This window comes from Phacochoerus africanus, chromosome 4 (genome assembly GCF_016906955.1).
Source record: "Phacochoerus africanus isolate WHEZ1 chromosome 4, ROS_Pafr_v1, whole genome shotgun sequence".
NCBI lineage: Eukaryota > Metazoa > Chordata > Mammalia > Artiodactyla > Suidae > Phacochoerus > Phacochoerus africanus.
Window position 1 is genome coordinate 81,171,596 of NC_062547.1, and position 13,965 is coordinate 81,185,560.

Genomic DNA, 13,965 nt, shown 5'->3' on the forward strand with positions numbered 1-13,965 from the left:
CACCTACCCGCGCCCCATCCTACCACCCAGGCCTGACTGCAGGTGGCCTTCACAGCCCCTCCCAGCCCATCTCTCACCCACCTGTCCAGGTGGAGTTTCTGGGCCAGAGTCCGCCAATCGGCACCCCGGCTACAGGGTGGGTCCAGGCTGGTAATGATCTTTTGCCGAATGAGGAAGGGGATCTTGAAGGCACTGGGGCCCACTAGGGCTGGGACCCCCCCTTCACTCTCCAGGGCCAGCTGCTCAGCAAATCTCGTGTCCTGGGGGCAGGGAGAGGTGGAAGTGTCTGTTAGAACTTGCCCAGCCCAGCCCACTGCCACCTTCCACTGGGGGAGTGCTCCCGCCATCCCAGGGCATAGAGACAGCATGGACACTGGTGCTTCCTGGACGCTCCCTTGCACCAGGACCCTGCTCACTGGAGTGTGGAGGTGGAGTGACTTGCCCACAGTCACAGAGCCAGTGAGCAGAGGAGCCTTCTGACCTTATTCTCCTTCCCTCTGCCATCTTTCCTCCCCATGTCACCTCTTCTGGCCTCTGCTGGCTGGCACAGCTCTGCCCACCACCCAGAACTCACTGCTCTCCTCCCTTGCCTCTGTTCTCTGTACTTCGTTCGCTGATTACTGCCTCTTTTCCTTTTCCTTTTTTTTTTTTTTTTTTAATATATTTTTTAGGGCTGCACCCATGGCATATGGAAGTTCCCAGTCTAGGGGTCAAATCAAAGCTACAGCTGTTGGCCTACGCCACAGCCACTCTGCAACCTACACCACAGCTCATGGCAACCCTGACCCAGTGAGTGAAGCCAAGGATCGAACCTGCATCCTCGCAGATACTAGTCAAATTCATTTCTGCTGCACCACAACGGAACTCCTGCCTAACTCTTACTCATCCTTCTAGACCCAGTAAAGTCAGTCCCTCCTCAGGGAAGCTCTTTGGGGCCCCCAGGCTGGTTCCATCCCCCCTTCCTGCTGCTCCCACATCCTCCTCAACCCCCTCCCCCCAAGTCCAACAGCATCTGTCTGCATCCATCTACATGTGCATCTGCACCTCCCTCCCTGAGGCTTGGAAGAAGCTGCCGAGCTTCTGTAGCAGGTGGGCTTGCTGGCAGGATAGGCCCAGTGGGAGAGCATGTTGCGATGGTGCCGACACCCCCTCTTGCCCACCTTGGTGATATTGAAGCTGATGTTGAAGCTCTGCCCATCGCCCTCCACCTGCCACACCCACACCTTGCAGGCCAGGTCGCTGGTGCTGGGGCTGACGCGCTCCAAGGTGAAGGTGCAGTGCAGGTACTGCTGCGTGCCATTCCAGATATGATAAAAGGGGATCTCCTGGGGGTGAGGGTTGCAGAGAGGCGAGGTCAGGCATGCCTAGCGACAGGTGTGCCCAGCTCCAGGAACCTTGACTGCCTCCTCACCTGGTAACTGACGAGGAGCTTGCTCTTCCACAGGGAGCTGGGCACGTCGTGGATGGACAGGCGCAGGTTGTGATAACTGTCCTTGAAGTGCAGGACGCGGGGCTCCTGGATCAACTGTCCTCCCAGCTGCTTCTCCAGCTGTATCACCTCCTGCAGGGCCCCAGGTGTCAGCCAGGCCTGGAGCCAGGAGGGCCCTTCTCTACTGCCCCCTCCCAGGGCCAGGGGTGGGGCCCCCAGTGCCAGGAAGATGGGGGCGGGCGGTACCTTGAGTGCATCATGGGTGTCATGTAGGCAGTAGACTCGGATATTGTACTCGAGGGAGGTGCAGGCCACGGGGGCAAACAGGAGCACCTTGAGGCGCTTGGCTGCGGCCACACTGAGGGCCTCTCCTACCAGGGCGAAGCGGCCCAGCTGCTCCGTGAAGATGTAGCAGGCGCCGGCCTCCAGTTGGCAGTAGTAGAGGTGAGAGGGTGCCTCCTCGCCCAGGTGCAGCACGTCCTGTGGGCAGGGCCAATGGTCAGCCACCCGCAGCTCTGAGGAGCAGCCTGAGACTGCAGGTGATGGGGGTGGTGTGGCTCAAGGGCCAGGCGAGATGCCAGACTCCACCCTGAGCCCTAGCCGGGGTGGGGAGGTGTGGGGCTCACCTCCCAGCTGCCCTCGCAGGACTGCTTTTTGAGGCGCAGGCTCCAACTCTCGGGACTAGGCTCCCCGCAGTGGTCCATGGCAAGGATGACTGGCCGGGTGAGCAGCACTCCGGGGGGCCCACAGCTAACGATGGGACTCAGCAGGGTCTGACAGCCAGCTAGGGGCAACCTCAAGTGGGGAAATACAGGTGGGAAGGGAAAGATGTCAGTGGCCCATCCTGTAACCGGCTCCTAGCAGGACAGCAGACCCTGGGGTTGGGGGCTGCAGAGCTGGGTGGAGCTTAGGAGCCCTGCTTCCCCTGCCCTCCCTCTGGTCAGGCCAGACCAAGCCCAACAGTGGGTGGGCAGGGGTGTCATGGTGACAGCAGGCAGGGGCAGGACCCTCCCCATCCCAGCAGCAGGGCCCACACCCACACCTCACGTCCTCTGGCCTGTGCAGTGTGAGGTAGATCTCGTAGATCTTTCCTCGGGGTATGGCGTCTGGGGGGATGAGGAGGCTGATACCTGCGAAAGAGTGGGAGGAGAGCTGGGGCTTACCAGGGTTGCAAAGACACCAAACACCCAACTCTGCCAGCATCCTCCCTGAGCCTCCCTCTGAAGACAGACTGGTGCCAGCCTGGTCTGGGAATAGAGGTGCCACTGGAACTGCCAGCCCAGCCAACCACCCACACGGGCATGAAGTTGAGTCACGGTAACCCCAAGAAATGGCTGAGGGAACTCAGGTGGGAAATGCATGGCTAGTCGGCCTGGGCACAGAAAACCTAGGAACCCCTGGGTGTGCTGTGTCTACCTTCCCCATCACCCACTTAAAACATTCCCTACCTCCAGGACAGAGTTCAGCTCCTCATCCTAACATTTAAGACCCTTGGCCTCTAGGCCTAACCCGTGCTGTGTACTTGGCTGTTCTGGAGCCACTGCCCTACCTGTGCCTCTGAGTGCTCCACCATCCGGGCCTGCTCAAGTTCCTCCCCTCTCCTCAGCATGGCCACCTCTGGGTGACTCTGCTCCCTGCTTGGGCAGCGTCCCCCGTACCCTCATGCAGGTGGGGCTGGGACCTTTAACATTTCTGCCCACTTTGGTAGTCCTCCCTGGTCTGGGTGCCACTGCACACACGTCCCCCATGTGGCTGATTCACCTTTTTCCCAGCATCTTGCAGGGGCAGCATCAGAAAGCATCTGCCGAGGAAGACATGGTTGCAGGGGAGAGGCAGGGGGCACGACATAGCAAGGACATGGGCTGGGGAATTACTCTGCAGATAGCAAGGAATGGTCCTACTCCAACTTTCTGCCCTTTTAGGACAGGGAACCCCTACATCAGGAGGAGCCTCAGAGGCTCATGACAGGGAGAGGGGAAGAAATTCTATGACTATCCCACCAAGTCCAAAAGCGTGTGAGTGTTTTGCAGAGTGGGCAACTCTAAGATAAGGTAGCTGGAATACCACTACTTCCCAGCAACTGAAGCCTAGAGAGAGGTGGCATATTTACAGCTACTGCTCCCCTCACTAGCCTGTGCTGCTTCCTGGTACCGGCAGCCAGCGTTGTTGACGGTCCCAGTGATCCGTGCGTGAATGCTCTCTGTGGCAGAGGTACACTCACTCAAACCCTCATTCAATGAACGCTGATGCTGAGTACCCAGGAAGGTGGGGGAAAACCATGAGCCCTGCTCTCATGAAGTGCTCAGCCTACAGGGAGACAGGTAAGTGGACAAAGGATGCTGGGGGAGAGGAGGGAGGACCACAGCCCACCCGGCCACCCACTCTGCTGGGGGAGTGAAGGCTGACGGTCATTGAGCACTCACTGCACACCTGCCCATTTCTGAGAGCTTGACATGGACCATCTCACCTCATCACCCTAGCAGCCCCATGAGGAGGGCAAGAGGCAGAGAGAGGGAGAGCTGCTAGGCCCGAAGAAGTAGCAGTTAAGCCAGTGGATGGAGGCAGAGACTATGTATGTAAAGGGCAGCCCAGTTTATTTGGGCTCCTGAGAACCCACTGTAGCTGCCACATGCAGGAGAAGCATGCATGGGAGGGGAGGCTACTGCAGCTGCCAGCAGGGGTCCTTGTGGTTTTGTCATGTCAGCTTTGAGGGGAAAAGTGGAAGCCCTAGAAAGGGACATGATCAAGTCTGGCTTCAGTGAGTGAATGCTTGGAGCCATGGCCCAGAGATGAGAGGTAGGTGTGGTGGCCTGGGCCAGGAGTGGCAGTGGGAGAGACCATTTGAGAAAGAATGATGGGATTAGTGGGGGAATGAGGCTGGTGTGGAGGTGAGGGGGGGAAAGTGAAGAAGAGCAGGAGGTCAAGGTGACCCCGTTTCTGTGTTGAGCAACTCGACTGTGCTGTTCCTGAGGTAGGAAAACCGGGAAGGAGGAAATTCTGGGGGAGGGTGGGAGACGGTGCTGTTTTAGGCACAGGGAATCTGAGGTGCTGTGAGACATCCAGATGGAGCTGCCCAGGCGGCAGCTGGGTGTACAATTCTCCACCCAGGAGAACTGCGGCTGGAGAAGGAGTGGGAGTGATGTGCACAGACATGGCGATTAAAGCCATGGAGTGGGTGAGATGGCCTGGGGAGAGGGTACCACAAAGAAGCTCTGAGGAACATCTACATTTAGGGAGGGGGCACCAGGAACAGCTGAAGAGGGACAGGAAAGTCAAGTTCCCTAAACCAAGAGAATAGGGAATTTCAGAGCGGGAGTGGGCAGCCACACCAGAGGCTGTGGCACTTTCTCAAAAGAGGACCATGCAAAGGGCCTGTGGATTCTCTTATGAAGGTGTCCCTGAGCCCCTGTGCAGGTGTTTTTTTCCTCTATCATCTCTTCACTGGTTCCCCAGCTCCCTGGGACCCAAGGCCCAGCACACACAGGCTGGCTGGCTGTATAAGTGAATGGACTGTAGTCTTTGTGTCCTTGGGCAACAAAGGAAGACAGCTCTAGCCACGGCCTCAGTGCGGCCCCCCTGCTAGCCACTTCTGGATCCCCTCCAAAACTCTACCCTCTTTCCTTGCTGGGCTGGCTCAGCCCTTGGGGTGAGGCTGAGAGGCACAAAAGAACACTCAGGCTGTCCCATCTCTTCCAGGTGGGGGAGAGGCTAGCCTTGGCTCTTAGAGCTCCCGGGGGGCACTCTGGGGTCCTTCCCACCTGTATTAGGGATCATCAGCCGGCCCCCGAGGAAGTTGAAGGTCCCATAGGCCATGTTGCTGGTGCCGCGGGGCAGGGAGCGGAAGTAGTTCTGGGTGGAGAGGCGGGAGACGAAGTCCTCAGCCTCGGAGGTGGGTGAGCTGTGGTGCAGCGTGTGGCGGCCACCACCCAGAGGGCTGAGCAGATGCCCGTTGGTGAGCTGGAACTTGGGGCTGGGCCCATCCTGCCGGGGACACAGACTGCCCTGGTAGGTGGTGGTTGTGGTGCTGAGGTCGGGCTGGATGGTGAGCAGATGGGGATTGTCTGCGAGGATCAAGACAGACTCAGAGAGTGGCACGGCAGGGCAGCCCCATTTGGGTAGCCCTTGGCATGGGGGCCCAACACACATGCTCGGGACAGGGACACCCCACCTGCTTTGCTGGGCTTGATGCTAACAGGCTGGAAGCCTGAGGTGAGGATGGACGAGTCGGCCACGTCTGAGTCCAGTCCCTCCTTCTTGCGGCAATACACGAGAATGAGGACAAGCAGCAGCAGGAGGAGGCACACAGCCACGGCTATGAGGCCCACATAGAGGGCCACGTCCTCCGGGCCGGAAGCAGCTGTGGAAGAGAGCATGGCCTTGGGAGGGGCAGAGTGTAGGAGGCTGGGAAGGAGAGGTCAGCAGAGGACGAGGCCTCTGCTCCTTGGGCATTAGCACTGGGTGGGTGGGGGGCAGCGGATGCTGGCAGCAGGGAGCATGGACTTGGCAAATGTGCATGCCAGTTCTGCTTCTGCCACCACCTTGCTATGTCACTCTGAGCAAATTGCATCCCTCATGGGCTCGATCTGGGCTGAAGTTGCTGCTGATGGAGAATGGGGGAGGGGGAGAGCCACTTCCCTAGGTGGCCTGGAGCCAGGCTGCTAGACTGACCCAGCTCTTCTGGGGCTGAGGGTGAGCCCCTAGGAGCCCCAAAGCAGGGGATCTGCTTTCTGGGGGATGGGAGTCTGCCAATCTGGTTCCTGGTCAATCCCTGGGCCAAGAGCAGGGGTGTTAGGGTTCTTCTCCTTGTCTGTGTCCCCCAGGCCTGGGGCAGAGCTGAGGAGAGAGTGATTGACTGCCTGGAGGAAGCTATATTGATTTTAGAAGGGCTTTGCATAATGGAAGAAATGTCCATCAGAAAGGAACTGACACAGATAATTAGGTTTTTAATTGAAAGAATGGGGGAGGGTGTGTTTTAGAGAAAAAAAAAAAAAATCCAGCAGAGATCTTTAACTGTTAGTTATGGCCTTGTAATTAATAGGCCTCACAAGCCCAGTGTCCCCACAGGACTCGTGTGCACTTGGGAGACTGGGCCGAAGTGAAACTGCAGGAGAGGACGGGGTGGGGTCTGGGCAACCATCCCAGGGCTGGGGTGTACAGAGTAAATCTCCAAATGTGTACCTGTTTCAGGGCAGGTGTGGGAGGTACTGGGGGGGGCGGGCAACATGTTGGGTGTGTTAGGGATGGGGGAGGGGTCTCCTGAGGGTCCTGAGGTATCCTGCAGCAGGGGACTGCCTCTCTCAGCCGCTACCTCCCTGGGACAGGGCGGGGTCAGTTCTGGCAAATTCCAGAGGAATTCTGGGTGGAGAGGACTCACTGTGCACGCAGAGGTCGCTGGTACAATTGCGGGTGTCCAGGTCGGCGCCGTGGCACTCCTCGCCTCCATTGCGGGGCGCTGGGTCAGAGCACTCGCGGCTCCGCCAGTGGGTGCAATCAAGCCCACAGGCCGACCACTTGCTCCACGGGCTCCAGCTGCCATCCACTAGACGCAAGACAGACACAGACAAAGAGGAGGTGGCATGGTCAGCCCAGGAAGCCAGCCCAGGCTGACCTCTGGTGTGGCCCTGCTGGGTCTGGACCTGGTGCAATACCAGGCCTGGGGCCAAGCCTGCCAGTCGGCAAGCCCTCTGGTGTCCAGCGGGCCTGGATGACGCATGCTAATGACAGGAGGCACGATGACGCTGGGCCTGCTTGGCTCTCCCCACACTGGGGGCCATCCTGGCCCCAGGGCAGTGCGGGCATTTGGTCGCATGATGACCCTATGACCCCAGGCACAGGCACTTCTGCAGCCCCAGGCTGGGCCCTGCCCACAGTGACTGTCCCTGTCCTGGCTGTACCTCAGACCCTGTGACTCAGCCCCTCTGCCGAGGCTGAGCCTGAACACAGACAGAGCCCTGCCTCTAATCACAATGAACCCCATCCTGGCTTCAGACTGAGCCTGGCCCTGCATGTGGGCGGACGGGTGGGATGGAGCCATGGGGAGCAGGCTGGTGGGCACGATGGAGCCAGGGCACGGAGATGGCGTGGTGAAGAGCGATGCGGGAGGCGGCGGCCACTGGTACCTGGGCACAGGGTGGCGCAGGCTGTTTTCTGGACATTCTGCCCCTCACAGAAGGCACCCCCGTTGAGAGGCGCCGGGTTGGTGCAGCTCCGGCTCCTTTTCTGCCAGCCGCGCCCACAGCTGGCGCTGCAGACGGACCACTCGGTCCACGTCGACCACCCACCGTTCACTGGCCGGACAGAGAAGGACTGGGGTCAGGGAGCGGGGGGCTTCCTCAGACACATTGGTCCAGGGGCTGGGCAGGAGGGCAGGGGGGCTGTGAGCTGGAAGTGGGCAGCTGTACTGCAAGAGAAGCCCTGGAGGGGAAGCTGTGATCGTGCCCACTGCCCCCAGGGCCTGGCATCACCTGCTCCACAGTCCCTTCCTCCCTACGGGCACTGCAGGTGCTCAGGGCAGCCAGCCTCAGCTGAAGCTCCCACGCTCCTCCAACTCAGCCCCGGGCTTTCCTCCCTCTGTCTGCTCCTGGGGGTGCCTGGGACACTCTACTTCCCACCCTGGGGACACACAAGCACAGGCTGTGGTCTGTTGCTTTCCTAGCCTCCCATCCTGTCCATCCATCTCCTTCTGCACAAAGCCCCCTGCCCATGAGTAAGCCAAGGGATGGTCCAGCCACAGACAACCACCGGCCTGCCCCACACCTCTGCCCAGATGTGGCCCTTGGCTCCCCAACAGCCACAGCAAGCCTCTCCCTGTCTTTCCCAGTCAGGCCATGATCTGGTCTGCCTGGTCCTGGCTCTGCAGGGAGCCAGCCACACGTGACCACCCCAAAAGCAACCCCAGTGCCTCTCCTATGCGCAGAGCCCTTCCGCCCCCGCCAGTGCCGGGGCCCACCGTAGACAATGACGGCAGCAGAGGCACTGCGGCGACGAGCCACGATGTTCTTGGCCACGCAGGTGTAGTTGGCCGTGTCCGCCAGGCGGGCCTGTCGCACCACCAGGCTGTGCTCCCGAGTGATGTACACATTGGGGTCCAGGGACGGGTCCACCAGGTCCTCGTTCCGGAGCCACTCCACCTGGAGGAGGGAGCCATGCCACTGCACTAGCTGACTGTGCTGGCCCTGCCCAGAGCGAGAGTGGCCCCTGGGTTGGGGAGGACAGTCAACCTGGAGGGCTTGGCAGGCGGGACCCAAGACCTGGGAGCATTTTGCCCACCTGTGGGGTGGCATTGGAGCCCCTCTCACCTCTGCTGGGGGGATGCCCTCTGGCGGGCGGCAGGGCAGCACGATGCCCTGCTCCAGGGACACCTCCTTGGCCAGCGGCTCCTGCTCAAAGTTCTTGCGCAAATCTGGGGGAAGAACAAGAGTGTCCTCCAGCTGGAGTGGCTTGCGCTGGGTCAGCCTGGCTGATGCTGTCCCCTGATCCCACAGGGGCACTGCTACCTGGCAGGAGGAAGAACCAAGTGCCCAGGGGACATGCAAGTGGCTGGACAGCGTCCATAGGCACTCCCTCCACCCATCAAGGCAGGACCTGAGGATTTCTGACCTCCTCCCCCCGTGACACCCAAGGGCCAAGCTGTGGACTCACAGGCAATGCGGATGTACGCCTTCTGACTCTTGGTGGTGCCTGAGGAGCTCCATGCCACACACTGGCACCAGTACTCCTCCAGCCCAAACACCTTCTCCACCTGCTGCCTAGAGACATTGATGCGGACCTCCATGGCAGGCAGTCCTGAGGGCAGAGGGGCGGGTAGCAGGGGCTGGGGCCATGCCTAGCCCCCAGGCCTGGCCTTCAGTCCCTTCTGCATCCCTGCATCCCCCACAGCCATTCCCTCTGCTCTGTAGGAGAGCAGAGCGCCTGGGGGCAACTCTCAGTCCAAACCCAGGGGGCCAGGGGGCGTCCTTTCACAGCTCCTGAAGGTCAAGAGTGGGTCCTTAGCACTACCATTCATTATACTTTGTTAACCAAGGCCTATCTCCCTAGAGTCACTTATACAAATGTCACTAAAGCAGCTTCCTGTGGTTTCAGAGACAAGAGCACAGAGGAGATTCGGGCAACAGAGGCTGGCCTGTGGGGTCCCCAGGCAAAGGGGACGGGGCAGACAGGCCAGCCCTGGGCCTTTGTGAATTAACAAAAAAAGGAAGAAAAAGGGTAGGAGGGAATCTGACTCACCTCCTGGGGTTAGTAGGTAGATCCTGATGTGTGATAATATAATAACTGCTATTAAGAGGATAATTACAGTGATTATGTAGTATGATAATAGACCCCTGGGGCTTAGCAGGGGTTTCCCACATGCTGGCTCATCTTCTTTGATTTGCTTCCCATAGAAGTATTGCTCCCATTCCATAGATGAGGAAACAGAGGCTCAGAGAGGCAGTGACTTGTGACAGGCGCCCCGGGGCTATCTGCTGAGTCCTAAGTAAGCTCAGAGTGAATCCAAGCTGCTTTCAGGGTTCACCAGAGGGGGGCGCTGGGGTGCCCATTCCACAGGGAGAAACCATCTGGGAGGGTGAGGGGACAGCCCACAGAGGGGAAGCTGACCTGTGATGGGTATCCGGGACCCTCCCTTTCTTGAATGGCCTGGGGGAACTCCCCTCAAGGATGGACTCAGTCCTGCCAGGCCTGTCGCATGCAGCCCCAGGGAGCAGGTCCTTTGGGAAGGGTTGGGACCCCTGAGGACCCACAAGAGGGAATACCAACCCTCCTCCAGCCCCCTGGCCCTTGGCCAAGACTCGTGTCCCCAGGAGTGAGAAAAGACTGTTTGTTTCCAATTTCTCCTCCTCCTGACCCCAATTTCCCTCGGGTCATTGGCTTATCAGAAAGAGGGAGCGAGGCTGGTATTTCCATTGTTAACAGAGAAATTCAATTAGGGCTGCATTGCAGGAGGAGCAGTGGCCCAGCTGAGCAGGCAAACCAGGAGGCTGCTTTCTGTCTTAATTCTCTAATGTGTCTCTCCCTGACCCCTGCCCAGACCCCTCCTCAGGAGTCTCTCCAGATCCCAAACTGGTCCCCCAGATTTTTCTATCACTCACCCCTGCCCTCCACAAGTGCTTCTCACAGGAGGGGCTTCACTTCTGGCTGAGGTCACTGCTAACTGGGCTAGATCCTCCCTTCTGGGCACGGCCTGCCCCATTCCCTGTGTTCAGGGGGTGGGGAGGGTGGGACGCGGGCTGAGAAGTGAGGAGGGGTCCCTCACAGGGTCTCTGTATAGGAGACAGGCTCTGGGCACCAGCTACCTGTCAAGCACATGGAGTCTTGCGGCATCTGAGAAGGAGCCATGGACATACTAGGGGGTGGAGTCGGGGTCTTCTGGGGTTAGTGGTGGGAGACTTCCAGAACATTCCAAACTGGGCACTTTTGCTCTCTTGGGTGGACAGGTCTGTGGATGGACTGCTCCGTCCCCCATGGTGGCGGCGGTGGGGGTGCACACACGCCACCCAGGCAGTTCAGCTTGGGGAGAAAGGCACTAAATTTAAGTGCTATTTCTTTCTCCCTGTCTCCTCCCCCCCTCTGTCCTGCCACCTCCTCATCTTCTTGCTGCCATGAATGGAGGCCAAATCTGTCCATGAGGTCTAGATCCAGGCAGCGCCCTTGAGCCCCCAAGCTCTGGGAGGTGGGGAGACCCAGACCCCGCCCTGCCGGTCCTTGAAGTGAGGGGCTGTGCCCTCCTGCTGCAGGTCACTGAGCAGCCTGGCTCCTGGGAGCAGTTTCTGGGCATGGCTGTGTCTGCACCTGCCTGGTGGATGTAAGCAGACGCCAGCCTCAGGGAGGGATGGACAGAAGGAGGGGGCCCCTGGGAGTATGTCGGGTATGCGGGCATGTGAACACTGTGGGCATGCGGGGAGGCCCTGGTGTGGGTGTGCTGAGTATCTCTGGGAGGTGGAGGGGCTCTGAGGCCGAGTGTGGGGCTTAGGGTCTCACCTTCTCACCAAACTGCTTCTAATTACCAGCCAGCTGGTTTAACACACAATAATTAACACTCCCACACCAGACTCCAAAGCTTAGTTTCACAAATTTCCTGCTTTTACAGTATTAGTGGGTTTGGGTTCAAGAGTTTTCCCTCTCCTCTGGCCTTTAGATGGGGAAGTGGGGCACATGGAGAGAGATGGGGTGCTCACTCCTGGGGTGTCCACCCAGACATTCCTACCCCTGCACAGCAATGGGTAGGGATATAGGTCTGGGCTGACCTCCGACTCTGCCATGCCTGCCTGACCACTGAGCATTCCTGGGTCTGTGTGTTGCATGGCGGTGCCACCCACGGCCTGGGCATCTGTCTGTGGGTAAACAAGGAAAGCCTATCTCTTTCCTTCAAAGCACTCAGTGGTTTTGGGTTGAGAAATCAATAAGATCAATGAAAATTCAGATGTGCTATCCATACGAGACTGAGGTTGGATGCTCAGAGCAGGAAAGGATCCTGGTGGCCACGGGTGGGACGTGTCCCCATGAGCTCTGCTCTCTGCCTGGCTTGAAGGCAGCAAGGCCAGTGGAGCCTGCTGGAGAATGTGGGCTGAGGGCTGGCCTGGGTCTTGGCCAAGGGAAGCCAGGCCATGAAAGCAGGAGACGAGGTGGGTGTGGGGAGCCTGGAAGGGGAGGCTGGGAGCAGCAGGGGGCTGGCTTGGAGCCTTCCAAGAGGTTCCAGGACAGGCCCTCCAAGCTGTGGGAGGACAGATCTTGGGCTTTGGCTTCCTCTTTCTCACTTGTCCATTCCCTGAGGCCCTACCTTAGCAACAGGACTCATCATGCTGTAAAGTGGTGCTGGGCCCTGGCCGTGGGGTAGGGAGAGAGCAAAGGCCTGGAGCTGGGCTCCCACTTCCCCCACCAACCTGCAAGGGGCCCCTCCTCATCCTCATTTTCCAGATGAGGAAACTGAGGCCCAGGAGGGAAGGGTACTTGCCAGGGAGGGCACCTACCCCATCCAGTTCCTCCTGAGGGTAGGTGGGAGGCAGAGCTGGATCACCTGCCTCTAGAGCCTTGGGGGCTAAATTCCTGGCAGCTCACCCAGGCCTGGCACAGAGCAGGTGCTCACTTAACACCAGAGAGAGGCAAGGAAGACAGTGCCAGCAGCAGGCACATGTAAGGCCAGGACAATGCAGGGCTCAACAGCCTGGGTGGGACTCACTAGAGGCTGACCCTTGTAGGGCAGGAAGGTGCAGGGACGTGACTGCTGTGGACCAGAAGGCCTGGTTGGAGCCCTTTGGGGGCCCTGGACGAATCAGAGGCATCTGTGACACAACAGGCTGGTTCTGAGGACTGAATCACACGCAGCCCATACCCAGGGCTCTTCTGCTCACACTGGGGTTATTGGGAGAGCTTCTGAGTTCTCCAGGGCAAGGCTGCCTCCTCCAGAGTCTCCCTCTGCCCAGCGCCAACTTCCCGCAGTGCAAGTGTGGCTGCAGCTTCCTTGTCCTGCTCACCACCCCCTCTGCCCACAGTTTTTATTTTTTTTGGCCACTACGTGGCATATGGAGTTCCCAGGCCAGGGATTACATTCGAGCCGCAGCTGTGACCTATGCCACGGCTGCAGTAACGCCAGATCCTTTAACCCACTGTGCCAGGCCGGGGATTGAACCTGTGTCCTAGTTATGCCAAGACACCACCATCCTACTGTGCCACAGTGGGAACTCCTTCTCCACTTCTGCTGCCTCAAACATGGGCCTCTGGCCAGCCTGCTGTTTCCTGCATTTGACCTTTGGCCCCACAGTCATTCCCTATGGTTTTAAGACTGGGGTTAGATGCTACACCTCTTCCGGGAATCCTTCCTAGGCCATGCAGTCCCTCCCGCCAGAAGCGTGGGCCACTCTCTGGGCCTGTGGTCCCCTGCCTGCCCCTGGCATTAGTGTGGATTGTTCTGGGTGTCCTCAGCTTGTCCCTGTGACTTGGGCCTCATGCCAGTGACCGTACCTGGCACAGGATCTATGTGCTATGTGTCAGGCTGGCTGAGCCTTGGTGGGAGGGGGCTCAGGACTGAACCTGAGGGCTCGTCATGTGAGGGGAGCTCCACAAAAGCATCAAGGCAAAGGGGAGGAAATGAACTTAACTGGGGTTCAGTTAGGAGGGGAGGCTGTGGTAGGCTCTATCAGGCCTGTTCTTGGGGAGCATGGGGACCCAAACTGCAGCTCTGTCCCCAACCCCACTGCTCACCTGCTGCCTAAGGCCGGGGCTGGAGTGGGGAATGAGGTGTCCCACAGGAGGGGCACTTCTTGGGTCTTCCTTCCCCCCACTGGCCTTGAATGTCACCCATAGCTCTGGCCATGTCACTTGGCAGCTTGAAATCTCACAGGACTGTGACCTTACTTCAGAGCTAGACAGGTGGGGCTCCTGGATGACCCCCCCTGGCCCTGCACACACTCCAAACCCTCCCTGCTGAGCCCAGACCCCCAGGCCAGCCCATTTGCCTCCGGGCCTTTGCTTGTGCTGTGTCCCTTTCCTGGGGCGCCCGGACGCCGTTTCCCTCTTCTCTCCCTTCCCCTCTTCTCTCTCCC

At 59.1% G+C, this 13,965-nt stretch overlaps 1 protein-coding gene across 5 annotated transcripts in view; it reads right to left on the reverse strand.

The window, feature by feature from the left end:
- Positions 1 to 13,965, reverse strand: part of UNC5A (unc-5 netrin receptor A) — a 63,818-nt gene that overhangs the window by 1,323 nt on the left and 48,530 nt on the right. For 2 of the 5 annotated variants that reach the window (XM_047778032.1, XM_047778033.1), the window contains 13 exons: positions 9,071 to 9,214; positions 8,728 to 8,831; positions 8,379 to 8,559; positions 7,549 to 7,716; positions 6,804 to 6,968; positions 5,598 to 5,786; positions 5,188 to 5,490; positions 2,472 to 2,559; positions 2,056 to 2,224; positions 1,676 to 1,909; positions 1,412 to 1,561; positions 1,161 to 1,325; positions 82 to 260 (listed from right to left, as the gene is read on the reverse strand). In XM_047778032.1, coding sequence (XP_047633988.1) covers positions 82 to 260; positions 1,161 to 1,325; positions 1,412 to 1,561; positions 1,676 to 1,909; positions 2,056 to 2,224; positions 2,472 to 2,559; positions 5,188 to 5,490; positions 5,598 to 5,786; positions 6,804 to 6,968; positions 7,549 to 7,716; positions 8,379 to 8,559; positions 8,728 to 8,831; positions 9,071 to 9,214 — 2,239 coding nt within the window. The remainder of the gene's footprint in view (positions 1 to 81; positions 261 to 1,160; positions 1,326 to 1,411; positions 1,562 to 1,675; positions 1,910 to 2,055; positions 2,225 to 2,471; positions 2,560 to 5,187; positions 5,491 to 5,597; positions 5,787 to 6,803; positions 6,969 to 7,548; positions 7,717 to 8,378; positions 8,560 to 8,727; positions 8,832 to 9,070; positions 9,215 to 13,965) is intronic. The other 3 variants (XM_047778037.1, XM_047778035.1, XM_047778034.1) reach the window with 2 other exon arrangements.